The sequence below is a fragment of the Rhinolophus sinicus genome, chromosome 3 (genome assembly GCF_057876585.1).
Source record: "Rhinolophus sinicus isolate RSI-liver-muscle chromosome 3, RSI-T2T, whole genome shotgun sequence".
Classification (NCBI taxonomy): domain Eukaryota; kingdom Metazoa; phylum Chordata; class Mammalia; order Chiroptera; family Rhinolophidae; genus Rhinolophus; species Rhinolophus sinicus.
The window spans coordinates 101,542,125-101,569,386 of NC_142503.1; the positions used below are offsets into that span (position 1 = coordinate 101,542,125).

At 43.7% G+C, this 27,262-nt stretch overlaps 1 protein-coding gene across 1 annotated transcript in view; it reads left to right on the forward strand.

The window, feature by feature from the left end:
* The first annotated feature begins 9,171 nt into the window (after positions 1 to 9,171).
* Positions 9,172 to 27,262, forward strand: part of PTPN9 (protein tyrosine phosphatase non-receptor type 9) — a 70,130-nt gene continuing 52,039 nt past the window's right edge. Inside the window, exon 1 of the mRNA XM_074328305.2 lies at positions 9,172 to 9,815. Coding sequence (XP_074184406.1) covers positions 9,753 to 9,815 — 63 coding nt within the window. The 5' untranslated portion in view covers positions 9,172 to 9,752. The remainder of the gene's footprint in view (positions 9,816 to 27,262) is intronic.

Consider the following 27,262-nt stretch of genomic DNA (forward strand, 5'->3'; position numbering starts at 1 on the left):
CCCGTGATTCTTAAACTTTAAACAGTCATGAATCTCCTCCAGCTGCACCCCCAGGCTAGTTAAACCATGACTGTTCACATCTTGGTCCATTCTACTGTTTTCAGCACTTACGCATTCTGCTGAGTTTCCAGTTGCTGTGTTGCCAACGTCATTTTCTAAAAGGTCTTACCAGGAACTGCAGTTCTTGGTATTTGACAATGTTCCTTCTTCTGAGAAAACAAGTGTGATTTTCTTTGGTTTAGACATTGCCAGAGATAAAATGCAAATGGGGTTCACTCACTACTTGGCCAGATGGTTGAGCTGTCGAGTGGGTTATGGAGATGGACAGGTCCTGCCCTTGAGGAGCACCCCACCCAGTGAGAAAGTAAATCCACCAGCAGCACCCAAAGTGCATCCAGGTAGTGAGATGGTTGCTTTAGTGCAGAAAGGCATCTAGAGCCTGGGGACTGGGAAGAATAGGAGGAGGGTCCACAGAGGTCGTCAGAGATGGGCTGAGGCTCAGAGGGGGACAGAAATGTGCTGTGCGGACGAGAGGGCAGGACTTGCTCGCCGGCGGGAGGGCATATGGTGCAGCCTGCAGAGCAGGGCAGGACGTGCTGTGGGACTCAGAGGGGTTCAGCATGGCTCAGCGTTATGCAGGACTGAAGGGCCATGGGAGAGGCAGCCCCAGAGAGATGGGCCAAATTATGTTATGCGGAAGTTTTGGATTTTATCTCATAGATGCAAGGGAGCCAGTGAAGAGCTTTGAGCAGGCCAGGTCCATTCAATTTGTGAACTAGAGCTCTTTGGCAACTGTGGGAGTGGAAGGACGAGGTGTCTGCCGTGTTCAGAAAACGTCCCATTTCCCATGGCTGCAGTATGCTCCCCACACTGCTTTCCACCTTTCTGGGACTTCTCTTATTGGACCACAGGACTTTACTATTCCACTCCAGCAGCACTAGCGTCCTGTGGACAGAATTTCAGAGGGATACATGTTAATGTTGTGTGACACGCTGTTGTTCCTTTGTGTTAATTCTGGTAACAAATCCGGGCAGGGGTTGTGCTTAAGTGGAGCCTGATCACACAAATTCAGCACACGAGTGGGACCAGCCTCGGTGTGGAGCTCTTAGAGGGCTGCTCAAGCGACTGTGTAAAATCCCCCCCACCCCCACCAGTGATGCTCCTGCTGGCTGCAGATTTCAGCATGCCCACATCAGTAGGCGCTTTCCTGAATTCCAGTGAGGTCAGCTGTACAGGAGGCCCTGCTCCTCTGGCCCAGATGCGTGCTGTGGGCTGCCTAGGCAGAGCCACCTGTATCGTCTCAGGAGCAGTGTGTGCAGTGGTAGTGAGGTGGGGCTGGGCCAGGTCTGGAAGGGCTACTTCCCCAAAGGACGCACTGTGGGGACAGATCCATGAGTCAGAAAACATACAACCAAACTTAGCACCACGCACAACTTGATACTGTTGAATGGTATCTGGATGGATACATCTCAGAGGAATGCCACTTACATTTTTAACCGAGGAGTCTGGTATTTCTTGTATTACTGAGCAGAATGTATCTCCTGGTCATATTTCTGTGTGAAATGTGTGAAATGCGACCTATTTCAAAGATGGCTGTGTTATAGGTTGCTGTGATGGCTGTGAGTTTTCTGGCCACACTTCTGAACAGCTCTGTTTCTTTTTGTGGAATTCTCTCTTCCCCAGGCTGTATGGTTCGGTGGGACTGTAATTTGGGGGAAATGCCCTCTCTTAGCCAAGCATCGGGCTCAGGCCTCAAGGTGGGCCAATCTCATGCCCCTCACCAAGAGTTTGTGTCTTGAGCCAAGGACCAAAGGGAGTGAATCAGTAGGAATGCATTTATTTTGCCCACGGAGGGGCAGGGGAGTTTCTTTTTCTTGCTATGAAACCTGTGAACATCCAGTAAAGTCGATCATGTTTAAAGTAGTCAGAGCTAATTTCTGGGCTTGCAACCGAAGAATCCTGATACCACTGCCCACTGTGGCCTACCCTGCTTGTCTTGACTAGAGGACCAGTTTGACACGAGTTAGCAAGGGATTACGAGTTGAGATAGTCTATTTCATGTGAGGTGCCACTGGAACCCAGGCACCTAGAAAAGACCAGGCAAAATAAGGAGTCTTGGTTAATTTAATGTTAGGTCAGAAAAGCCATGCTGGTTCTAATGCCTGCATGGAAGAAATGGTGTCAGACAAATCCACTGGTATTTGGCAGTGGCTTGTCTCCTTCACTGTTTCTCCACTAGCTCACTTCTCACTCATGTCTCAACCCTTGAAATCTGACCTGTGTTCCTACCACTTCAGGTGCTCTCCTCAAGGGACGGGTGGTCTCCTGATTTCCAAATCTAACGGGCATTTCCCAGGCCTTGTCTTACCTGACTTACCTGCTGTGTATATGCTGATGCCGTCTCTGTCTTACCTGCAGCCCTGCACTACGCAGCTAACACTTACCAGCCATCTCCCAGTCATCTCAAGTTCAGCATGTCTCAAACTGCACTCGGTATCTTCCCCCTCAGTCATGCTCTTCTTGGGATCCCTGTCCTTGTTAATATCATTTAGTCACCCAAGCCTGGGAATCATTTTTATGATTTCTGTCGATTTCTGACTTTTCATAGCCAGGTAGTCACCATGTCCTTTAAATCCCACCTTTTCTCCATTTCCTCTACAACCTAAGGCATTAATTCAAGCTTTCATCTTCTCTATCCTGGAGTACTTACCTCATTTCCTACCAGTCTCTGACCTAGTTTCCTGCCACCAGTGCCCTCCCCACACCACCACCACCCTGTCCCTGCCACACCTGGCACAGTGATCCTTTCTAAAAATGCAAGTCTGATCATATTAGTTCAGGGACTTCCCATTGCCTGGAAGGTACACGGAGCTTCTTGGCTTGCCGAGCTTCCTCGTGACCAGGACTTGTGTGTCTGTCCAGCCTCAGAATTACCTGGCCTTCTTCGCGGTAAAGTGATGCTGCTTTACCGTTCTCTGCACAAACACCTCTGTGTCATATTTCCCCCAGTGCATACACACCGTCCCTCCTTACTCTGATCGCAGTCACCTGGTGAATAACCTGCTCATCTTTGAAAAACTCCATTCAATAGATACCTATCTGAACCTTTACCTCTGTGGGTAGAATCAGCCATTGTCATCTTTGTGTCCCCTCCCCCCAGTCCCGCTACATAATCTATTAACCAAAGTTAGGGATGATCCACAGACCCGCCTCACTCTGCCACAACTGCAAGTCAGGGATTGCCCCCAGGACCAACCTCAGGTTTGCTAATTCACCAGAAGGATTCGGAGAACTCACCGAAAGCTGCTATACTCATGGTTACAGTTTATCACAGTGAAAGGAAATAGATTAAAGCCAGGCGAGGGAAGAAATGCATGGGGGCAGAGTCCAGGAAAGTTCTAAAGTGAATCTTCCAGTTGTCCTCTCCCAGTGGAGTCACGGACAGCACTGAATTTTCTAACTATGTATGACAGTACTCACCGAGTATTGCCAACCAGGGACTCACCTGAGCACTGGTGTCCAGTTTTCATTGGGGGCTGGTCATGTAGACCTGGTTAGCAGACCTCAGATTCCAGCGCCTCCAGAGGTCTAGCTGATAACATGTGATCCAAAGTCACCTCCCTGGGCCCAGTCACGTTGCTGGACTTCTCGTGTGGCCAAAGACCCTCAGGTAACAAACACACTTCTATTAGGCAGGACATTCCAAGGGCTTAGAAGTTACTTCCCCAGAGCCAAGGGCAAAGGCCAGCCTCTCTATGGGCAAGGTTAAGTTCTTTACTACACACTTCCTCTATTAGATTGCAAGCTTCCTGAGGTCAGGGAGTACCTGGCATTATGCCTGGCACTTGTATCAATAAATGTTGGTTGAGTAATTGAAATGATGAGCTGGAATGAGAAGGCAGTTTGGAGGAGCGCCCCTCCCCTCTCCACTGCACAGAAGAGTGACCCTAGAGAGAGAGAGAAGGCTGATTGGAGGTATGTGGCTGGCTGCTAAGAGGTGGTTGGATATGTTGCCGACATCTAATAACAAGAACTATATTTAGTTCTATGGATGTGATTACAAGTATAGCCTAAAAACCTCACACTGTGTACATTGGAGGGAAAGAAATAATCTCCCTAGCTACAGACTACCTTTCTAATAAGGGGAGAATAACAAGGAAGCAAATAATTGTAATTCAGAGTGTTGGGTGGACTCTCGACACAAGTATCAGGTATAAAAGTAACAGTATAGTGATTGATTAATCTGTGATGTGAGAGTGGTAAGTAGGGGTGTCAGATGAGAAAATTGTGTGAGGAAAGAGGCAGATCATTTTTTAATTATTAAAAAAACAAAAGCAGAGGATAACAATGGTAAGGACCAGTCCCTCAAATACTGGGTAATGGGCAAAATGTAATCTACCTGGGATAAGATTTTTCACCTTCCATACACCCTAGTGATTATAATAGACATGGCCTCTAAGGAAACAAGAAAATAATTTTCATTCTAGACACTGGTTAGCAGTATGACCTATTTATGAGGTGTGATCAAACAATATGGTGAGTGTTTAAATAAAAGAAAAATTTATTACAGTAAAAGACACAATGCTATTAATCCCCCTCAAAATACCTCCCCTCACTTTGAACACTCTTATCCCATTGTTCTTACCACTTTCTGATGCGGTTCTGGAAGTCATCTTTCGTGAGTGTCTTTAATTGCACTGTCGTGGCTGCCTCCATGTCCTGAATCATTTTGACTTTGGAGACAAGCCAGAAGTCGCATGGTGCCAGATCCGATGAATATGGTAGATGAGGACATGCTGTAATGTTTTTATTTGAGAGAAATTATTCCAGAAGCGATGTGTAACCCGGAAGATTGTCTTGATGGAGGATGAAGTAAAGACACTCATGTAAGAGGACGTCCAGAACTGCTTCAGAAAGTGGCAAGAATGATGGGGTGAGTGTGTTTGAAGCAAGGGGGAGTATTTTGAGGGGAATTAATGGCAATGTGTCTTTTAATATAATACATTTTTTTAAAACTTAAATATTCACTGTATTGTTTGATCACATTTCGTACTTTGTCTTGGAAAAATGGCAGTAAGAACTTCTTTGGATCTTTTATAGCCAAACATGTCTATAGCACAACACATGTCTCTTTCATAGGCAGTAGATATTTTGGAGCAATGTTTGAGAAGAGCTTTGGATTTTAGAAGTAAAGTTGTTTTGGGGGAAAGGTTAAAAAATTCCAATCACAGCTTTGGGAGTATCTCTATTCTTAGACAAGAACAGATATAAATAAGGCAGGAGAAAATGGCAAGATAGAGGCCTCAGAGTTAAAATGACTATCTTCATTGATTAGTCACTCAACACATTTGTATGAAGGGCCTATTTGATACTAGGCTCTAGGCACTGAGGGTCCAAGGGTCAGCAAGACAGACGGGCTCCTGCATTCCTGAAGTCTCCGCGAGCAGGCAGACCAATCCTAATGAACAACTACATGACTGCAAATCAACTCAAATTTTGATCAGCTCTCTGGTAAAAACTGAGAGGGTGCTGTGAGAGAGTAACGGAATCTAATTCAGTTTAGGGAAGAGCCACAGAAGGTCTTGCTGAGGAAGTGCCTTTTGAGCTGAGACCTTAAGGATGAGTCAGATTTGTCTGGTGAAAGAAGTGGGAGGAAGGGGAGGATAAGTTTTCTAGACAGAGACCTGAAACTATGCTTTAAAAGCAAAAAAGAATCATTACACCCCTCCCCCTAAGGTGGTTCCCTCTTTTATACTTTCAACTTTCAGACTTCAGTTCATGTTAATCAATTGATTAAATTTATTGGAGTAACTTGATTAATAACATTATATAAATTTCAGATGTACTTTATTTTTTTTCACAAAAAATCAATTTTAATAGATATTATTTTGTATTTATGTAGTGCCTTCTTCAAGAACTTAGATGCTTCCCAGACATTATAGCTAATTCATCCCCACAACAACCCTGTGAGGTAGGTATTACTCCCATTTTACAAGACAGGGCTATTGAAGCACAGAGAGGTTAAGTGACTTGCCCAGGGCCACACACTTAAGTTCGCTGAAGATCCAGGACCTGAGTGCCTTAGCCTCCCAGTTAAATACTTCATGAGAGAATCTTTAATGAAAAGTATCTTTAAAGAAAGTATCAAGAGTAGTATGTTAGGAAAATGAAGTCTTTCTACTGCCATCAAGGAAAGAAAAAAACCTATACTGATGGTTAGGCCCATATTATACTATTTGTATACTCTACTGTGTGCTCACCATCTGGTCTAATTTCCTTCCATCACCTCACATTTGACCCTGTCTACCCTCTTCCTCCTCCCCCCACCCTCATGATGATTTAATAAAAATGTGATTTTTCACCTTCACTCCTCTAACCCTATCCTAGCCTTCCTTCAGAAGCCCTGCAGCCAAACATTTCAAAATGTAAGGAGGCTATGTCAGTACGTATGGATCTACCATAAATTTTCTTTTTTTTTGTAAAATGAGGATCATAGTTTCAGCTATCTCATACTATGATGGTGAGGTTAGATGAATGAAAGTCATTTAGAACAGTGTCTGGCACATGGTAAGGACACAATAAATGGGAACTTACTATTTCAGTGTATGTGTGTACTATATTAAGTTTCCTGTTATGTTGTTTCCATTCTTTTGCTATTACAAACCATTTTGCATCTTTAAGATTTGATTGAGCAGAATGACATTGCCATACTTGATTTCCTTGGTTTGATCCTGCAGTTAAAGGCAAGATTTGTACTCTCATTATCCTAAGGTTTACCTCTCAGAACACATCCAGCCAGCTGCCTTGCACCTGGTTTTATTACCCACATCTCTGCTCAGAAACTTCCAAATATTATGCTGTGAGGACTGTGATAGGCAACAATTCTGAGAACTGTTTCCTTACACACCCACACGCCCCCACACACAGCTGTGCCTCTGAAAACATGTGTGTTCTCTTTCCTAGCTCACTCTGTTAAACTTCTCCCTTTAATTCTCACTCTATCCCTGCATTAAGAGTTAGAATGCTTGGGTTCAAGTTCTAGCTCAATACTAATTAAGTAGCTGTGTGACTTTGGATAAATCCCTGACCCTCGATGTCTCGAGGATCACTGGGCAAAACAAGTATAAAATTAAACAGTGGGCTGAGACTCTATCCTCTCCTGTGTCTACTCAGTGGTTGGTACCACTCAGGTCCTGCCATTTCTTCCTCTAGCTTGGTCCTCTAGCCATTTGCCTGCTTAGGGAGAAAAACTATAATTTCCACATATCAGTGGATCTGTGCACTTCAAACTTGTGTTGTTCAAGGGTCAACTGCATTTAAGTTACTATTTAAAAAATATTTTGAAAGGGTCCACATGTGAAACTTAAACACACAAACACACGCAACTCTATTAGAAACCAAGATAGTGGTTACTCTTGATTGTAGTTACTTGGGGGTAGTGACTAAGGGAGGGAGGGGGGTTTGCTATTTCTTGATTTGTGTGCTGGTTACATGGGTGTGTTGAGTTTATGAAAGTTCATCATGCTGTATACTTGTATGTTCACCTTTTCTGTATGTATAGTATACTTCAATAAAAAGTTAAAAAAAACCCCACCAAAACCTTAAAATGTACAAAAGACCATATAGGGAAAAGTCTCTCTGTCCCTTTTGTTCCCCAGACACCCCCCCATCTTCACCTTCCCCACTCCATCCTCCTCCTGAGAGACACCCAATTAACTTTCTTGTGTATTCTCCCAAAGCTTTTGCATGTATAAATTTACAAATATATGTTCACTTTTTTCCTTTGCACAAATGACAGCATATTATGCACACTGAGTCTTGCTTTTTTAAACTTAATAATACAGTTCAGGGATCATTCCATATCCTAACATATGGATGAAACCATTGTTTTGTTCATCGTCGTAACCCCAGTGCATAACCCAGTGACTGGCATGTAAATGTACTTGTTAAATAGCTGGTCTTCCAGAGAAGTGTCTGGTCGCAATACTGAAACTGGAACTGCTCTGGGAGGTTATGAACTCAACCCAGTCAGCCTTATTGGTATAAAGGATAAAATAACCTAAGTACCAGGATTTTCTTCTCGAATCAAGGGCACTCTGAAGTTCATGTTGCAATGATGCAGAAATGAGGTGAGGTCAGAGGTTGCTTTGAAAGTCCTAGGAGCATATCTTCAGTTGTCTGAAGACCCCCTCCCTTGGGTCTCTCAATTTCTCCAGGCTTTCAGGCCTTGGGACTAGCTGTAGCACTTGCTTGTTCGTTGGGTCCCTTTAAGAATACTTTTGGTGGGGGGGGTGGGAGATGAGGGTAAAGGGGATCAAATATATGGTGATGGAAGAACTGACTCTGGGTGGTGAACACACAATGGGATTTACAGATGATGTAATACAGAATTGTACACCTGAAATCTATGCAATTTTACTAACAATTGTCACCCCAATAAATTTAAATAAATAAAAAAAGAATATTTTTGGTCTGGACTGATGTAAAAACATACCAGACCCAGTCCTGCCTTCCTTGTGATTCCCGAACTGACTCCAAGACTACCCTGTAAGCTCCCCAAGCTTTTTGCTATACGCCTGAGTGAAAATCAAAGGCTTGCAAGAGCTGCGTGATTTCTGTCTGAGGTTTCTAAATCAGATGCTGTTTTCGAGGGACTAAAATTAGCTACACTGGCAATAAATGACAGGATACAGCAAGAACGAGCGAGCTGTAGGGCCGAGATGAGCATCCTGGACCTCTCAGGCAACCTTTCAATGCGCTTTCAGTCAGCAAGTGACAGGGAAATAGATGAGGACTGTGGGTTCCTCACTTGTAGGTGGGAGCCGACAGTAACCCCGAGGTGCCCGTAGGCAGCTGGTTTTCTCTTCCTCCTCCATGGAACTTAACCTTCCTTGTAAAACTCAACACTCACCTTTTTCTCGCTCCCCGCAGTCCCGAGTCGTCGAAGTCCCTCGCCTGCCCCCCCCCCACCACCCAGTCCTCGAACTCCTCAGCTTTGCCTTCTCAGGCTCCTTTTCCCCCACCGCTTCGCTCCCCCCTCCTCGAGCTCCTCTCCCCTATCCCCCCTCCGAACTCCTCCCCCACCGCTTCGCTTCCCTTCCTCCATCTCCTCTTCCCACCCACCGCCCCCGGGCTCCTCTCTGTCGCCCCCTCCCGGACGGCGTCCGTGCTCAGCGGCCCTCCTCGTGGCCCGCCCATTTGTGAATGAGACGCTCAGTTTCTCAATGGAGCCGCGGGGGGCTCGGGCGCCTGCAGGGTTGGCCGTGAGCCGGAAGGGGGGTGCGCGGTCCTGTCCCCTCCCTCTCCCTCCTTCTGGCTCGGAGGCTTTTGAGGAACGGCGCTGAGAGGCGGCCGCGCGGGTCGCCGGGCCCGCAGCCGGAGGAGCGGGAGCGCCGCGGAGGAGGCCGGCAGCCTTCGCTCTGGGCCTGGAAAGTTCTTCACTTCAGATTTCCTTTTTTCCTCCCGATTCCCTCAGCTCCCCGCCTGCACTTTTTCTTTTCCGGGAGAGGAGGGGGAGTGTGAGGAAAGGAGCAGAGAAAATAAACAAGGATTTCCGCCCAGAAGACAGCGACAGCTCAGAGCGCCTTCTCGTGAGGAACCAGCGGCGGCGTCCGTGGGCGCCGCGGGCGCGGGCCCGCCGGCCCACCATGCGCGAGCCGGCCCCGGGCTGCTGAGCGCGGGCACGAGGGAGCCAAGGCCACATCGGGCCCCGGCGCTCCGGGCGGGTCCTGTTCGCGGGCGGCGGCGGCGGGATGGAGCCCGCGACCGCACCCCAGGCCGACATGGCGCCGCAGCTGACCCCGGAGGAGGAGCAGGTAAGCAGGGCCGCGGCGGTGGGCGTGTCGGACCCCTGGGGCCTACGTGGGTCCCTGCCCGCCGCGCGCTCGTGGCGCCCGGGGCCCGCTGTGGCCTCCCCCTGGCGGCCGCGCCTCTGGCCGTCATCCCCTGAAACCGGGGCGCCGCCGGACGCTGCTTCTGCTCCGGACCTCCTCTGTCCCCTTCGGCCCCGGAGGCTCAGGCCTCGCATCGCCCCTCCCCCCACTCCGGAGGTGATTCAAGTTCCTGGACCTGGGGGCCTTCCTTTCTATCCACAAACGCCCCCGCCCCCGACGTTTGCAGAACAGCTCCTTCCTCTGGTCTTTGCGCCTTATACATATTTTGCTGCTTTCCGTGCGGGTTTTGTTTCTTTTTTCTTTTTAAGGGCAAGAAAAGCTCACTTTGGGGGATGGGCTTCTGCGGGGACCACCGCCCCTCCCGAGGACAGTCATGGTAGGCACTGGGTAGTAGATGCCCTAGATTTTCAGACGAGCCCCTCGGGCTTATCCCAGGGCCGTGGCAGGCCTCCTTGGACACATTCTGAAAGATCCAGGCCTTCTCACGCTCCCCAAGCCCCTGGCCTTGACTGCCCCATTCCTCTCGGTCTGGGCATATCCCCCACTCACACTTCCCTACCCCTATCTCACCCCACTGTCTACATTTTTCCGAAGTCTACATTGAGCTCCATTGTGCCTTAACTCTTAATGACCTTCAGTTCCAGAAGGAAGTGGTTTGCGGTGTCATTTTGGGGACTTGGGTAAGGGAAAAGTCGGGGCCCTTGTAACTTTCACTCTCGCACATTCCTGCGGGGGAGACGTGGACCACTCCTTCTGAGAAAGATAGGAAAGCCTGCGGCAGAGATGGGAACCCTAAAGGCTTTTCGCTGTCTCTTTGGCACTGCCCATATCCGGCCTTGGCTGTTTTCAAAAAGAGTCATAATCTGATTCCATGTTTTAATAAAAATCTGAAACAAGAAAAGATGAACCGTGCTGGTCACCCATTTCGACCTCTCCAGCCCTTGTTCCCAAGAACCACATTTGATAGCACAGTCTCTAGTGTGGAGACGGTCTGGGTTTACAAACTAATATTGGTTAATGGGTTTCTTTAAGACCTGATTGTTAAAAAGCCCTTGACTTTTCTCCTCATTTGTGGAGATGACATGTTTTCATATTTGGCCTCAGACCGCAGTCTTACCTTTTGATGTTTTGAGATAAAATCAGCCTGGGGGAAAAGAATTGTGCTTCTCTGTACAAGCATTCTGGTAACTGCAGTTGAGTGTTAATAAAATGCTAGTCAGGGCCTAATGCAAGCAGGTGACCAAGGAGCCCATCCTGCCAGAATTAGAGAAATACTTTAGTACTAAGGTGTAATGTGTTAGGTTGATTTTAAAGGGGCAAAACTCTTTCACTTCTTTTTCTGGGGTTAGTCAGATTTAAAATTCTATGTTTCTTAAGACTTATGGCATTAGTATTCCACTATGAAAATGGCATTAGGTTGCAAATGAAAAAAAAAAAAAATACCAAGGAGAGCAAATATTGAAGCATTGATAGTATTGCTAAAGTTGTCTTCATCTGTATACAGTGTAAATATACAAGTGTGTTTAGTAAAAATCTATTACATTGAATGGGTGTGTTGGGCATTAACAAGGACTGGATGGAAACAAAATATTTGTATATTAAGATCAGGAAGTTAATGTGGTTTTTTATAACCATACCTTCTCCTATATAATGCCAAGTTCTCTACAGGCGTTTCAAAATGTTGAAACACAAAAGCAGCATAGTTCCAAGGAGCATAGTTCCTTCCAATTATTGTAATGCCTGGTGGATTTCATATTTTACTTTAATAGCACAAGAATACTCTTAACTGTTAAGATTTCTTTAAAATATTTAAACTAAACGACAGCAAATTTGAGTTAGACTTAGCAAAGTAGTCATCCTGGGAAATGACACATTCATTCCATAATGCTACCTCATTGCTCAAACCAATTTTGGAATTCATTTGGAGTTGATTTCAAAGCTGTGGCAGAATCTTTTAAATGTTTTCAATGTTGGTTTTCTTGTACTTTCAAGAGTCAACTGGATTTTTGGAAATAGCAAAAAAAATATAAAATTAAAATGCATTTAGACCCTTTTTGGGGTGTGAAAATTGCCTTAAAGATGTTTCTGAATCAGATCCTTCCTGAATGGTATCTCTTTCTATGCAGTCATGTGAATCAGAAATCCAGACGTTTTCTTGGACACTCTTCTCCCTCAGCCCCTCTGTACTATATACGTCAGCAGGTTTTCCAGAATATTTCTTGAATTCATGGACTTCTTCCACTACCGTTCATCACCTTAGTCTCCAAGCCACTGTCACTACCTGACAGTACTTTTGTTTCCTGCCTGACCCATCGGCATTCCTTAGCTCTTACTCCAGAAGCCAAAGGCAAATTGCATTTCTGATCCCTTCAGCCTACCCGCTCCCAAAATGAGATTCATAAAAACCCTCCAGTGGCTTTTCATTGCTTTTGGGATCATGACAACTCTTGAATGTGGTGTATAAGCCTCCGCCCTTGAGTGGTCTAGAGCCTTAGCTAACTCTCACATCATCTCTGCTTCAGGCGCACTGGCCTTTTGGTTCTGCAAGCCCGTTTCCTCCGTCCTGTGGGGTCTTTGCACAAGTTGCTGTCCTGTCTAGAAGCACCCTCCACTGTTGACTCCCTCCTCATTCTTTAGCTCTCAGCTTTCACTTTCTCTGGAAGGCCTTCCTTGTTCTCCCCAGTTAGGTTAGATCTCTTTTATTGGCTCTCAGAGTACCATGTACTTACTGTCTTTTATATCGCTTACCACAAGTTTACACTATTTGTGTGATTGATGACCAGAAGCTCCATGAGGGTGGGAACGGTGCCTGCTTTTGCTTACCATCATATGCACATTGCTTGGCATAATGACTGGCACTTAATGGACGTTCAGGAAATAGTTGCGGGATGAATGGAAGTAGTTCTGTATGTGATTTGTACAGAGATGGCATCATCTACCTTTCGAAAGGCTTATAAGAATACGGACATTGTTCATTTTGACAAGGGTTGGAGGTCACTATGACTTCATAGTCTTGTTTCCTGTCTAGGCGTTTGTTGAACAGGTACAGTGTTTCCCCGAAACTAAGACTGGGTCTTATATTAAAGTTTGCTCCAAAAGACGTATTAGGGCTTATGTTCAGGGGATGTCATCTTGAAAAATCATGCTAGGGCTTATTTTCCGGTTAGGTCTTATTTTCGGGGAAACACGGTATAGCGAATCCTCATTTGTAACTTTGATGTTTCTTGCCTTTATTTTTTCAGTTCTCAGTTACAGAGCTCTGCAGTTGAATTACAGGAAAAAGTATGCTTTGCCTTTAAGGAACTTACAGGAATAACAACAGAGTAGTAACAGTAACTGTTTCCTAAACTCCTGCTTTGAGTCAGGCTCTGTTCTGGGCATTTCACACACAGTTAATCCTCATAAGATTGGAATTATTACCTCACATTGCAAACGAGAAAACTCAAACCGAGAGAAGGAAATTGCCCCAGATCACATGGCAAATGATGGGGCCATGCATTCCACCCAGATCTAGGTTCTTCGGCCTCCACTGCAAATGTTCCCTTTGTTATATATTATATAACTTCTCATGAAGCAATTAGCCAATTTACTAAGATGCCTACATGGGTATATAATAGATCATGTTGTGGGTTTTGGTATTGATATATGTGTTTGGTTTTGATGATTCTTTTTAAAATGTGGTTCAAAAAATTCAGACAGATGAAAAAATTTGGAAAACCTTTATCAGACCTATATATTGCCAGCAGAAGCATACCATACAATCTACGTAAGAAATTGTGATGAAATTACTCTTGGAGAAAAATTTGTTCCTTAAGATAGAGTTGGCAACTCTTCATTTTGAGGTGTAGTCAATAAAAATTTAATTTTTCATATCTTTTCCTTTTGTACAAGAGAAATAACTATTCTTGGAGCCAAATATGAGGAATGTTATCTCTGAACTGTAAAAACCAAGGGTTTTTTTTGTGTGTGTCAGGAATACATTCTTTTTTGATATGTTTTTGTGTAAATATAAGAGCCTTTTTGGAGCCAGCCTGGTGGCTCAGGTGGTTGGAGCGTCATGCTCCTAACGCTGGGGTCACTGGTTCAATTCCCACATGGACCACTGAGCTGCGCCCTCTACAGGTAAGATGTGAACAGCAGCTCTCCTTGGAGCGGGCTGCTGTGAGCAACTGGAGCTCTGTGTGAGCTGCCATGTACTGCCATGAGCAGCCAGTGGCCGCTATGGCTGTAAAAAACAAAAAAAGCATTTTTTCTTTTTAAAATTTTTAAATTGGGGAATATTGGGGAACAGTGTGTTTTTCCAGGACTCATCAGGACCCATCAGCTCCATGTCAAGTCATTGCTTTCAGTCCAGTTGTGGGGGGCGCAGCTCAGCTCCAAGTCAAGTCGTCGTTTTTCAATCTAGTTGTGGAGGGCACAGCTCACTGGCTCATATGGGAATCGAGCTGGCGACCTTGGTGTTATGAGCGCTGCGCTCTAACCACTGAGCAAACTGTGCAGGAGCCTTTCTTAATGTGTTGACAAAGTTGTACATTTGGCAGGTGTAGGTTGATTTCTACTTATTAGTATCGTGTTCATTCTTACTATGTTATTGTCTTAAATTTTATTTTTCCAAAGCACATACTTGCATTTGTAACATGACCTGAAGTTTTATTACATTTGCTAAATTATAATTGACCACAAAGGATAGTTAAAAGTATTTTATGTTATATGTCTTATGTTCTTAATGTTCAATGTCTGTGTAACCGACAGAAAGTTAAGTGCGACTCCTTGGGTTACATCTATTTGGGCATAAGTTGTGAGGAAAACTCTCTCTTTGTAATAAACTATAAAACAAAGACTCTCAACTAGGATTCTGAAGAAATTTGCATTCAGCAGTTAAGTAGCCTTTTAGGGTCTTGGTTTTGCCTGGATTTCCCAAGTCGTGATTCATAGGATAGAGTCGTTTTCTAAAGTACATGTGCTTTTATTCATATTTTCATTTTAGACTAGAGATTGTTCTAATGACCCATACAGTGTTTCCCTCACACTAAAAATAATTTATGAATTCTGTAAAGTCACCTTACTAAATAATCTAATATTTATTTTCAAAGCCTGTAAAGGAAATTCCCGTGTTGGAGTGCATGTTGTTTAGAGATTCTAGCAACTGTTGGGAGGGTTAATAAGAAATGCATGTAGCGCGCTTAGCCTGATGCTTGCATAGTAAGCACTGGTGAAGTTAGCTGCTGTCCTCATATTCTCTGTCTTCCCATATAGTGAAAGGTTTCACAGTGAAGTCAGCTTAAACCAATCCCAAGGGGGAAAATATTCATATTCACCCTTGGGACCATCTTTTAGCATGGATTCTTATAAATGCCAGAAAATAGTTACTTGTAACTGTTTAGTGTAGTTTTCAAAGACCTATTCTAATTCTGTGCTCTGGTTTGTGTTCTTCTTATAATGGAATCTTCTTTTTATTTTTTATTTTTATGAGTTTATTTGATCCAAACTGACGATATTTGCCAGGGAGCAAGATTTTAAATGCTCCCTAATGGAACCTTCTAAAACTAAAAATTTAATTGCCTTGCAGTAGACTTAAGAGATTTTTGGCATTTTTCCCAAGGGCAGGGGTTTTGTCCTGGTTCTTGTGGCCAAGAACTTCCCTTTTCCCACAGTCTCACATGTCCTGTGCTAAATGTCATCTGTCCCTCCGGAAGTCACCATACGTCAAGGACCAAGTGATTCATAATGTTAAGTTGAGGCCTTCCAGAGAGGGAAAGGAGAGGAGGGAAAGGTGAAATAGTCTCATTTTTGTTATTGCCAGTAACTAGTGATATTGTAATGAGCAATTAGGTAAAAATCTCATTTGGATGTGAGAATTTTACTCTTAAAAAATTTCTGAGCACCTAATGATCTTGGACTTTAGTTATATGAACGTTAAGGAACCTGGAGGTTTTCTCTAATGAACCTGACCTGAAGTACTTATTAATGAATTGAAAAGTAAGATAGATACTGCTTTATAGAACGGAGCTGAACTGTTTTGCGGGGATAACAAAACTCATTGTAGGTCAGTATATTTGAGTCCCATTTTCTGACTTGTGTACCTTCACTGTATTGGAAAAGATGTAGTAATGTTGGGATACTCCAACTTCATTTTGTAAATATTAAGCCCCATTTTATAGCAGAATGGCTGGTCTGCTGTAGTGTCAAGATGAGACGTTACAGCCCCTAACTATCTGTTCAGATACTAAAACACTCCAGTGAAATTTCAGCCACTTCACATCAGTTCTGCCACCCTGCTTGGTGTCTCAGATAATTGGAGGCACTTTGTTTTTCCAAACCAATCACTATACACACCTCCACTCAAGAGCTCCTTGGTTGCCCTTTCTGGCCGTTGCAGTAGTCACCGTTTTTTATTCCTCTTTCTCTGGAGTAGGGGTGTATGTTCCTAGAACAGATAGTTGAACCTGCACTCTTCAGTGCTAGAGGGCCTGTACCTACTGGAATGAGCATTTCCATACCTGATTTTGAAGAAACCTCTTGAGAACCTAACTGAGATGGCAAGGGGATAGGGTGATGGTGGTGGGAGACGGAGAAGCTTCAGAGCAATAGGAAGAGTTGTTTGTTTATTAAGGATTGGTTCTCTCTTAGGTCCAGACTATAAAATGTTGAGACCAAAACAGTAGATTAGAGGTAACTTTTTTTCTTGAGTTTCTGCTTCTGAGAAAAGCATTCCTTTTTTCCCTGGGAAAGACAGTTTCTGTTACCGTATATGTACTGGTTTCCTCTGAAACCCAAACCCATCAAAAACACACACGCACAGTTCTTGTCTTTTTATCCAGTACAGATGGCACCGACATGACTATGCTTACAGAATTATTGTGAAACCAGAATTTATTCTCAGAATTGATGGGCATATTCTAAAGAGAGTCATCTATGACTTTAGTACTAAAACGTCTTGAGGACATTGATCCATTCATTACTTGTTCGTTGCTTCAACAATTGGCTAATCTTTGCCTTTACTTTTGTAGACATTATTACATGATACACATCATTACTAAAATCAGTCTTTTTAAAAATAGGCATTTTAGATTATCTACAAAACCATATGTTTTTTAAAATTAAACCCAATATTTTGTAAAAAGTGCTGCATGCCCTCTATATGGGTATAGGCTTATGTGAAGTGCTGAGACCCCGGTATTTAAGATGGGTGCAGATAGACTTGTCAGGGGGGTTGCTGCATACAGTGTAAGCATTGTGACTGCCAGGAAACTTCAGTGGTTTCTACTGAGGAAAAAAAAAAAAAGATGAATGCAAATCTGGCCATTTCCTACTTTTTTAGTTAAAGATAGGTCTTTGGTTAATACATTCAGTATTCAAAAATGTGTCCTTAAATACTGATTTTAGCAATAGACTTCACACACTGAAAAACTCTAAAACTTAATTATTTTGCAGCTTAACCATAACAAAGGATAAAAGCCATTTCCACAGCCTTTGCAGGGGTTTTTAGAAACGGGATTTTAGATGACAAACAGAACACCTGAGCCCTGCCCTGGAATAATAATGGGAAGTGTCATTTTTGCTTTTTCCTCCAAATGTTTCTAAGGGTTGCTATGAAGTGTGTTTCTCCAGTGAGTGAGGTGATTATTATATATCAATCCCTTTCCTTTTAGGTTAATGTGGACCGAAAGGAAGGTTTTACAGATCATAAACAAAGTACAGTTTGTACATCCATTCAGCAATCATTTATAGTCTGTCACTCTGTGCCAGGTTCTTGTTCAGCATGGATTGGGGGTTCTCTGTCCTTGAGGAATTCCTCTCTAGTTCCCTCTAAACATTTCTTGAATTGTGGGGTACCCACCAAGGAGGAAGACCTCTTATACACAGTGAGTGCAGGGACTCGACCTCCTCTGCGTCTTTAGTGCACATTGTGAGACTTCAAAATATGTTTGCTAAAGAATGAGGGAAACTGTATTGAACTTAGTATCCCTCACTCAACCAGTGAAGGGTATTGTTTTGCTTAGGATGGTTATCTTTATGATACTGAAATGATATTCAGTGGCTGTCAATCTACCCAGAAAGGCAGCATTTGGACTCAAACTCTTCTGACTAAATGCAGCTCTTTCTAGTAAGCTTCATCTGTGTTACATTAACCGTGTATTTCTGTGTGTGCCACACCTATGTACATATAGACCAGAGACCACGTGTCTCTATGTGTGACACGCCTGTGTACATATGTATACACCAGAGATCATGTGTCTACACCTGTGTACATATACATCAGAGATCACGTGTCTCTACGTGTGACACGCCTGTGTACACATACACCAGAAATAGCTCTCTCTTGGCATTTGTGGGTTGAACATTCCCAGTTTTAGTCACTCACAAGTTTCCCTGCAGAGATGTGGTACATTGTTCCTAGTTGCTTATTGTGCATTTACTTATGAAAGAAATTATATGCTTTAATGGGGTTAGTGAACTTGAGGTTTCATGTAGGTCTCTGGTTGTTCCTCTGAAAATGTTGTGGGTCGGCTTTTTGCCTTTATAAAACCAGTCTTTAGTTTTTTATATATAGAATTGAATTTTTCAAATATTATCATCAGCATAATGGGGAAGTATACGAGTGTGTGGCATGCTCCTACACCAATAACTGGGCTGAAACTACAGCTGTTTAAGTTGTTTTTCCCAGGGTACCCTCTCTGCCCATGTTTTTGTCTGTGCTTAAGCTAGTACTAGATTTTCTTTCTCAACTTTTGCCAAGTCTAAAAGTCGAGGGAAGAAAACTTTCAAAAAATGGTTTTCCCCCTTGTTTTTACTTTCTATACTTCTAAGTGTTTTCTTTCTTAGACCACAAGAGTTACTGAGAGAAAGGCCTGAAGCTTGAGCATAATAAGTGAGCACAAGAAAACAGTTTTATTTGGGAATGGCGTTTGTCTCACTGAAACTCTAGCTCTTCCATTGGAAAAACCCCCAAATAAAGTGAGAACGGTATTTCTGGCTAGGTAACAGACTTAGAAGTGATATAGCTAGCAACATTAAAATATGTAAGGTTTTCCAATATACTTTCGTTTTAAAAAATAAATCCTTTTAGATTAGCACTCTAAATGTTTTAGAAAAACATTTTTAATATTTTAAACAGTTTAATATTTCTTGAACTGAATGTCAGTGAGTCATTTTGGTTATTGGTAAAACTCTGCATTATTTGGAATTGTTATAAGAGATACTGAAAACCATTCATCTTTTTTTTTGTTTTTCCTTTAGCTACCCAGAGCGTCATTTTCTTTTGTAGTTGATATCAAGCTAGGGAAATGCTAGCTTTCAAGGTGATTTTGTGAGAAAATTAGAAGCAAGTGGAAACTTTGAGTTTTGAATGAAATTGCTAGGACTACTTCAACTTGAAAACTAGTCAGAACCTCTGATTGTTGTCATGCTGTCCTTACAGTCCTACAAGTACCGGTAAAAACTCACATGAAAACTTGTGATAGTAATGTTGGCTAAGCACTGCCTGCCAGGATGGCTGTGATGAAAAAAGAACAGGACAGGTGCAGGCATTGCTGATGGGAATGGGATGGAAAGTAGCGCAGCTGCTGTGGAAAAGTCTGGCAGTTTCTCCAAAGATTAAACCTAGGTGTATATCCAGAAGAACTGAAAGCAGGCACCCAAACAGATACTGTACACCCATGTCATCGCAGTGCTATTCGCAATAGCTAAAAGGTAGAAGCAGCCCCAGTGTCAGTGGATGGGTGAATAGATAAACAAAATGTACACACACACACACACACACACACACACACACGCGAGTATTATTCAGCCTTAGGAAGGAATGATATTTAGCTACATGCTACAATATGGATGGACCTTGAAGACATTATGCTTACTGAAATAATGCCAGACACAGAAAGATAAGTGTATGATTCCACTTAGGAGGTACCTAGAATAGGCAAATTCATAGAGATAGAAAGCATATCGGGCTGGGGGAATATGGGAAAGGGGAGTTATTATTTAATGGCTACAGAGTTTCTCTTGGGGGTGATGAAAAAGTTTTGGGTATAGATAGTGGTGATGGTTACCTAACATTATGAATGTATACAATGCCACTGAATTGTATACTTCTGAATGGTAAAAATGATAAATATTATGTGTATTTCACCGCAGTAAAAAAAAAAAATCACGGCTAACCATTATTCTAGGCACTTTACAGGTTTTAATTCATTTAGTGAATAATGCAGCTGGTGAGGCAAAGGAAAGAGAATAGAGGTGTTACTTCTAGTTTGGCCGCTGCTCTTGAGCTTAGAATCACTTACATAAGTACCATTTCTTAGTTACAGAATGTATCTGCTTTAATAATTTGTTAGAACGTGAATTGCCATCTATTTTAAACATCCAGTTGAGGTCTATTCTGTAGGAGAATTCAGAGGTTTTTGCATGGGACAAAGCACCGAATGTTGTGTGACCCATATGTATAGCATCCTCCCTTCTTCCCAGTACAGTCCTGGGCCCGACTTGAAATATTACCCATCGAGAGCAGTGGTTCTCAGAGCATGGTCTCCACACTGCAACCAGCAACAGGAGAAAGCCCTGGTAGCATTATTAAAAATGCAGATAGTGGGCCGGCCCGGTAGCTCAAGCGGTTAGAGCTCCATGCTCCTAATTCCGAAGGCTGCCGGTTCGATTCCCACGTGGGCCAGTGGGCTCTCAGCCACAAGGTTGCTGGTTCAATTCCTCGAGTCCCGCAAGGGATGGTGGGCTGCGCCCCCTGCAACTAAGATTGAACACGGCACCTTGAGCTGAGCTGCCGCTGAGCTCCCGGATGGCCCAGTTGGTTGGAGTGCGTCCTCTCAACCACAAGGTTGCCGGTTCGAGTCCTGGAAGTACACACTGTTCCCCGATAAAGTCCCGTTCTCCTTCCCCAATAAAATCTTTTTTAAAAAAAATGCAGATATTCAGGTCCCACCCCAGAGCTACTGAATCAGAATCTTGAGGGGTGAGGTCCAAAATTTGTATCTTAGCCTCCAAATGCACGCTCAAGTTCGACAACTAGTGATCCCAGGGACCAACCAGAGTGCTGTATTGAGTTGGTCAGGGAACCACCTAGACGTGAGTTTAGACGTTCAGCATCACTTCAGGAAAGGAAGACCTTGATTTACAAATTGGCTCAGGAACTCTAGGTACAGAACCAGTGTGAACTGGATGAAAGCTCCAGGAGTCATCCGATGCTGGACCAGACCATGCTGTCCCGAAGAAGAGGAACAGTAAGGCGAAGTTCTCAGAGACTAGCATTTACCATGGTTTCATTCATCCAAAGAAAGAGCAGAGCCTCTGTCTACTTGAGAAACAGAAATGGAACCAGGATGTTAGCATGGCTGCATACAGGGTATTGAGACATCTAATGTCCACTGCAGGCGGCATTCCCCAGAGAGCTGCTTAGCTGCCAGAGGAGTATTAATGAAAGGAGACAGGCTGTTCTGATTCAGCTAGGAAAGCCTGCCTGCCTGGACAAGGCTGTATTCCCCAGGGATGCTCATGTTACTCCAATGTCAGTTGCCCTGAGAATCTGGACCTACGGTAGGAGTTACCAGATTTTACTACCTAAGTCCTTTCAGGGAACTGAGCCCAGTTCTAATTGGAATTGAAAATGAGGTACTGCCGTGAGGATGGCCAGATTGCAGACAGGTTTTCTAGGCTTCATTCTTGTAAGTTTGCACATGGCCTCTCAGGTACAATAAGCTGATCTGCTTGTATTATTTTATCAGCATGAATACATTTGTCCCTGAGTTTATCTGATTTTGAAACGGCTGAGATGTGAGATGACTGCATTGCCTGATGGTAGTCTCCTGGCCAGCTGTATCCCTCTGAAGGCAAAATGGAGACCTTTAGGGAGAGTCCCAGTTTCTTGAGTATGTGACAGACTCAGGATTCAGTTACCGAGGGCACAAGTTGTGGGGCTCAGTCTCAGGAAGCAAGCAGGGGGCCAGTTAGATTTGGTGTAGGTTAGGTTGGCAGCAGCAGGTTTAATCTGCGGCCAGGACCAGATTAGCTACAGGTCTGACATGTCAATTCCGAGAGTTTTGGGCTAGAAGTCGTGAAGTCACTCCTGTCAGATCCATTTGACATGGGCAGAATTGAATTTGAAGAGTGTGTGGGGGGAGGGAGATGAAGGTGGGGGCAGTGTTAGCTATTAGGAATGGAAGCAGTTGTCAAGTAGCTCCAGGTGTGTGGAGGGAATGTAGAATGAGGAAGGAGCTGTGACTGTGTTTTCAAAGCTGCTCACCTGATCTTTTCCTGGGCTGATCATAATTTGCCAGTGACCTTCTTAAAGTTGAGCGCTCAGAACCAAAGAAGACAGTATTACAGGTCTGACGCGCCTCCTTATTTTGGGCTCGCTTGTTTTGGACAGTGCTTCTGCAGTGTGCTCGGAACTCCAGTCATTTTTGGCTGTCTTAGCAAACTGTAGATAGCAAACTTAGCACACTTGATTCATAGATTTAAGTCAACTGAGATCCTTAAGCTTTTCTTAACGTGTTTCTGTTAAATTTCATCTGGTGCTTCTAAAACTGATTTTCTTGTACTTGACCTTCTTTAATGTTCACTATCATTTGTTGAGCTTTCTCATGTGCCAACAACTTTACAAACATTGCCTTTTCTCCCCTCTTACAACAATTTTATGAGGCACTGCTCCCATTTTATGGATGTGGAGAGTAAGGCTCAAAGAAGTTCAGAAACTTACTTGCATTCCAAACAGTAAGTGATAAAACCTGATAGTCAAACCCTGTTTGTCTGACTCCAAAGCCTCTTGCCTTTGAATACCATTCTAGCCCGTTGTCCCGTTCTTGATCTTTCAAGTCCATGTTGTGTATTTCAGTATGTTTGTCCTCTTAGCGAAGGCTCCTCCTCTTACGGGGTCGGCATCACCCTGTGCTCTAATCTGAGGCATTCGGCAGTGGGACCAGGCCAGGGGCAGACACACAGCAAATCAAGGGAAGGGTGGGCTTTAGAGGCAGACTTGGTTTTGGAAGCTCAGTTGTATCATCACAAGTATTGTGACTTGGCAAGGGCCTCACCTTGTCTGGGTCTTCATTTCCTCGTTTATAAAATGTCTTAATACCTACAGATGGCCTGTTGGAAAGGTTGAATAAAACATGGATGCAAAGTGCTTAATTCATCGCCTCATACTGTAGGCTCTTAATAACATTAGTCTATTTACCTCCCTCCTTTCAGGGAATGCCTGTAAAATCTTGTTATTTTTTATATCCTTTAAAATACACCTCCCACCCACCCCCCCCCGCAGGTCCTATTGATTTAAAAAAAAAAAAAATTGACTGTCTTTGGGGAGGATTGTTTATTGTGTCCCGCCAGCTACTCCATGCCCCTCGGTGGCAGCACACTTTGCCACGGGGAGTAGTGGTGAAGACCCGCACCACAGGTTTCTGGGTGATTCCAAGCAAATTGCTTAACCTCTTTTTGCCTCAGTTTCATCACATGTAAAATGTAGGTAATGATAGTACTTATCACAAAGACTTGTTAGGATTAAATAAATTACTACATATGAAGTCCTTGGAGCGATGCTGGGCAGGTAGTGCTGTTTGATCTGTGCTAATATTAACATCTGTAAGTTACAGATAGTAATGCCGACTTTGCAGGGTTATTATGAGAATTAAATGAGAGGTGTGTCAACTGCTGAACAGTTTGCCTGGCAAATACACATATATATATATATATATATATATATATATATATATATATATATAAAACAAATTAATAGAAGGCACTCTTTTTTTGTCTTTTAATTCAATTTTATTTAAGTAACCAGCATTGAAAACTTTACAAAAACGTTAATGATCTTAAATTGGTTAAAGTTCTTTTCTTTCCTTAAAGGGGCTAAGCATACGTGGGTCTTTTGTAGACACACCTATTTTAATTCTAAGGGGCATGTGATCGATTTTCTCTCAAATCAACTTTTTCCAAACAGAAATCCCTATATATATAAATGGGACCAGTATATGTTAATTTACGTGATGGTGTTAGTTTTCAAAAACATCTTTAGTAAATAAAGGGAGTGTGTAAAACACTGTGGCTTGGTGAATTTTGTGAAATTTCTTCGTCTTTTGAAACATCTTTCCTGCTGCATTTGCTGATTTTTCAGTCACGATCTCTGAGTAATAGAAGGCACTCTTATTGTCCACAGAGAGATCATGAAATGCTCATCAAATGCTTGAAAATGTAGATCTGTTCTATGCATCAGTGATTTTCAAACGTGATCATCTACGGAAATGACCTGGGGATCTTGTTAATGCAGCTTCTCACTTGGCTGCAGGCTGTGGTGGGGCTGAGCGTCTGCATCTGGGCAGACTCCGAGGTGATGCCAGTGCTGCCGTCTGCAAAAGTGAGCAGCGCCATTGGTACCACTGCATTCCTTTGTCTTTCAGTCTAGTTGTATTCTTTTTTGAAAGACATGTTTTCAATAACTTGCTTCTATGACCACCACTCTCCTTTCTAGAAGCTCAAAGCCCACCTTTTTACAAAAGAACCAAATGGGTCAGAGCTAGGTGTGTATGTATGTGAAAGAAAGCTCAGTTGTGCAGTTTATCCAGGACTCATGTCAAGGTTGCCAGGGACTGGGAACCATTTGCAGCCCTTAGTAGATGCCCCCTCTTTGAAATTTGGATTCTGTCCTTGTCATGCGGGGTCTCTGGTTCCGCTCCCCACACAAGAACGCAGGATATGGTGAGGCCAAAAAGGAACATCCACGGAGCCATAGGTAGGGGAGTCATACCACTATATTCTCGCTGGCGGCTGGGTTGGAGACACAGGAAGCAGGAGCCGCAATCCGCCGTCCGCTTCTCTGCCAACTAACCAACCCCGAGCTTAGCCATGGCAGTTACATCAATGGCTAATGGCTAACCGGTTATAGCTGATGACCAACTAGCCACAGCTGATGGCCATCTACTACCCAAGCCAGCACCTTTCCACATGAGGCCGAGAGCCTGGAAACTGCTCTCTGGGACTCTGTCCCCACAGCCCTCCTCAGGCTTTGGCAGCTTGCTCAGCCTTTAAATCCTTCAGCAGAGGCTCCTCAGGTGCCCCAGAGCTCAGGACGGGGACACGTTGCAGGTCTGGAGACGCGCTGGCTTGGAGTAATTAGGGGCTGTGCTATGTGAGCTTCAGTCCTTGCTTTCCACAGGCTTGTTCTTCCCCTCTTGAAGTGGAAGATTGTACTTGTTGATAGAGAAATGGAAGAAGTCAGAATTGATCTAGACAATTCTCACAAAGCCCTTTTTGTTCTCTGGCTTTATTAACAGGACTTGGCTCATTCTGGGCTGTGACTTTTCCTGGCACTTTTCTTTAGGTCAGAACCACCACTCTATTATCTATTTTTACTGCGACCGCTTTCTTTGTGCGTGTATGTTTGTGCGTATCCTTTTAACATCTATCTCGTTGGAGCATTCTGTGCAACCATGCTAGTCTCTTCAGATTGTTCCCTTTTAAAATTGGAATTGGAATAATTTATAATTAATTGCATATCGATGGTCAGAATCTCACTTTTGAGAATTTCTTTAAAAAATACCAGCATCTGTCCTCTCTTTAGAGTTTTGGATTATGAGATTTAAAATTTGTGAAGTGTACATTTTTTCTTTTTAAACTTTTATTTATTTTAAGTGTGTTTTTAGGACCCATCAGTTCCAAGTTAAGTAGTTGTTTCAACCTAGTCGTGGAGGGCGCATGCAGGGATTGAACCTGCAGGGATTGAACCTGCAATCTTGTTAAGAGAACTGTGCTCGAACCAACTGTCGTGCGGGAGACCCTGCTCGCTGCGCCATTTGTCATGCGGGAGACCCTGCTCGCTGCGCCATTTGTCGTGCGGGGCGTCCGGTGGGGTCTCTGCTCCCACTCCCCATACAAGAACGCAGGACATGGTGAGGCCAAAAAGGAACACCCACGGAGCCATAGGCAGGGGAGTCATACCACTATATTCTCTCTGGTGGCACTATACTCTCACTGGAGGCTGGATCCACACTGTCCGCAAACCGCCATCCGCGCTTGCCAGCCCAGCCGCCATCTCCTTGCTAGCCCCCATTCTTTCTCTCTCTCTGCTAGCGTAGCCACAGCAGTTATATTAGTGGCCAATGGCTCACTGGTTACAGCTGACGGCCAACTAGCCACAGCTGATGGCCATCCAATCACAGTTGATAGCCATTTACTACCTGAACCAGCACCTGTCTATGTGAGGCCGAGAGCCTGGAAACTACTTTCTGGGGCTCTGCCCCCACACCAACTGAGCTAACCGGCCGCCTGGCCGCCCTGCGTGTACATTTTGAAAGCCTATAACACAATGGATAAAAATGAGGGCTCTCCAGACTCAGAAAACCTGGGTTCTGATTCAGGCTCCACCATTTTTCTTGTTTGGGGAAATTGGGCAGTTAGTTGACAGTTGGAAATCTTAATTTTCTCGTCCATAAGATGGGGATAATAAGAGTATTGATCTTCTAGGGCCATCGAGAGGACTTGGCAGACTCTGTAAAACTCAGTGTCTGACTGGGGGTTAGAACTCAATACCTGACAAATATAGTAGCTATTGTTAATAGCTAATTTAATTTTGTTTTTTAAATAATTTTTTATTTTTCAATTACACTTGATGTACAATATTAGTTTCAGGTATACAACAGTGAGCAGACATTCATAAAACTAATGATCACCTTGATAAGTCTAGTACCCACTTGGCACCATAAATAGTTATTACAATATTACTGACTATATTTCCTGTGCTTTACTTTATGTCCCTGTGACTGTTTTATAGTTACCAATTTGCATTTTTTAATCCCTTCCCCTTTTCCACCCATCCCCCTAACCTCCCTCTCATCTGGCAACCATCAAAAATGTTCTCTGTATCTATGACTTTGTTTCTGTTTCATTTGCTTGTTTTTTTAAGATTCCACATGTCAGTGAAATCATATGGCATTTGTCTTTCTCTGATTTCACTTAGCATAATACAGCTAATTTTGTTATAGGCCTGGTGGTACTTAAATAAGGGTATAAGGTTTACTTACTTTCACAGATAGCCAATTATTTGATCTTGGGAGGTAGACAGGTGTCCTTTTCCGGAACAGGAAACTGTGGCATGCAAAGTGGTGACTGTCCTGAGGGCGCATGGCTGTGGCAGAACGGGGTCTTCACTCAGGATTACTGGTGCCGTGTTGAGGACTTGCTCCCTTAACAGCTTCCTCCAGATGTCACTTCCAAAGATTACATGTCTACTTTCTTTTTGAGACCCTTTGAGTTTTTCAACTAGTCTGTCTTTTGGTCGGGATTAAGTCCAGTATAATAGTTCCCTCATCCTTTTAGGACGAAGCTGTCAGCAAGAATTTATCCCATTTTCTACCCCCTCCCCTTTA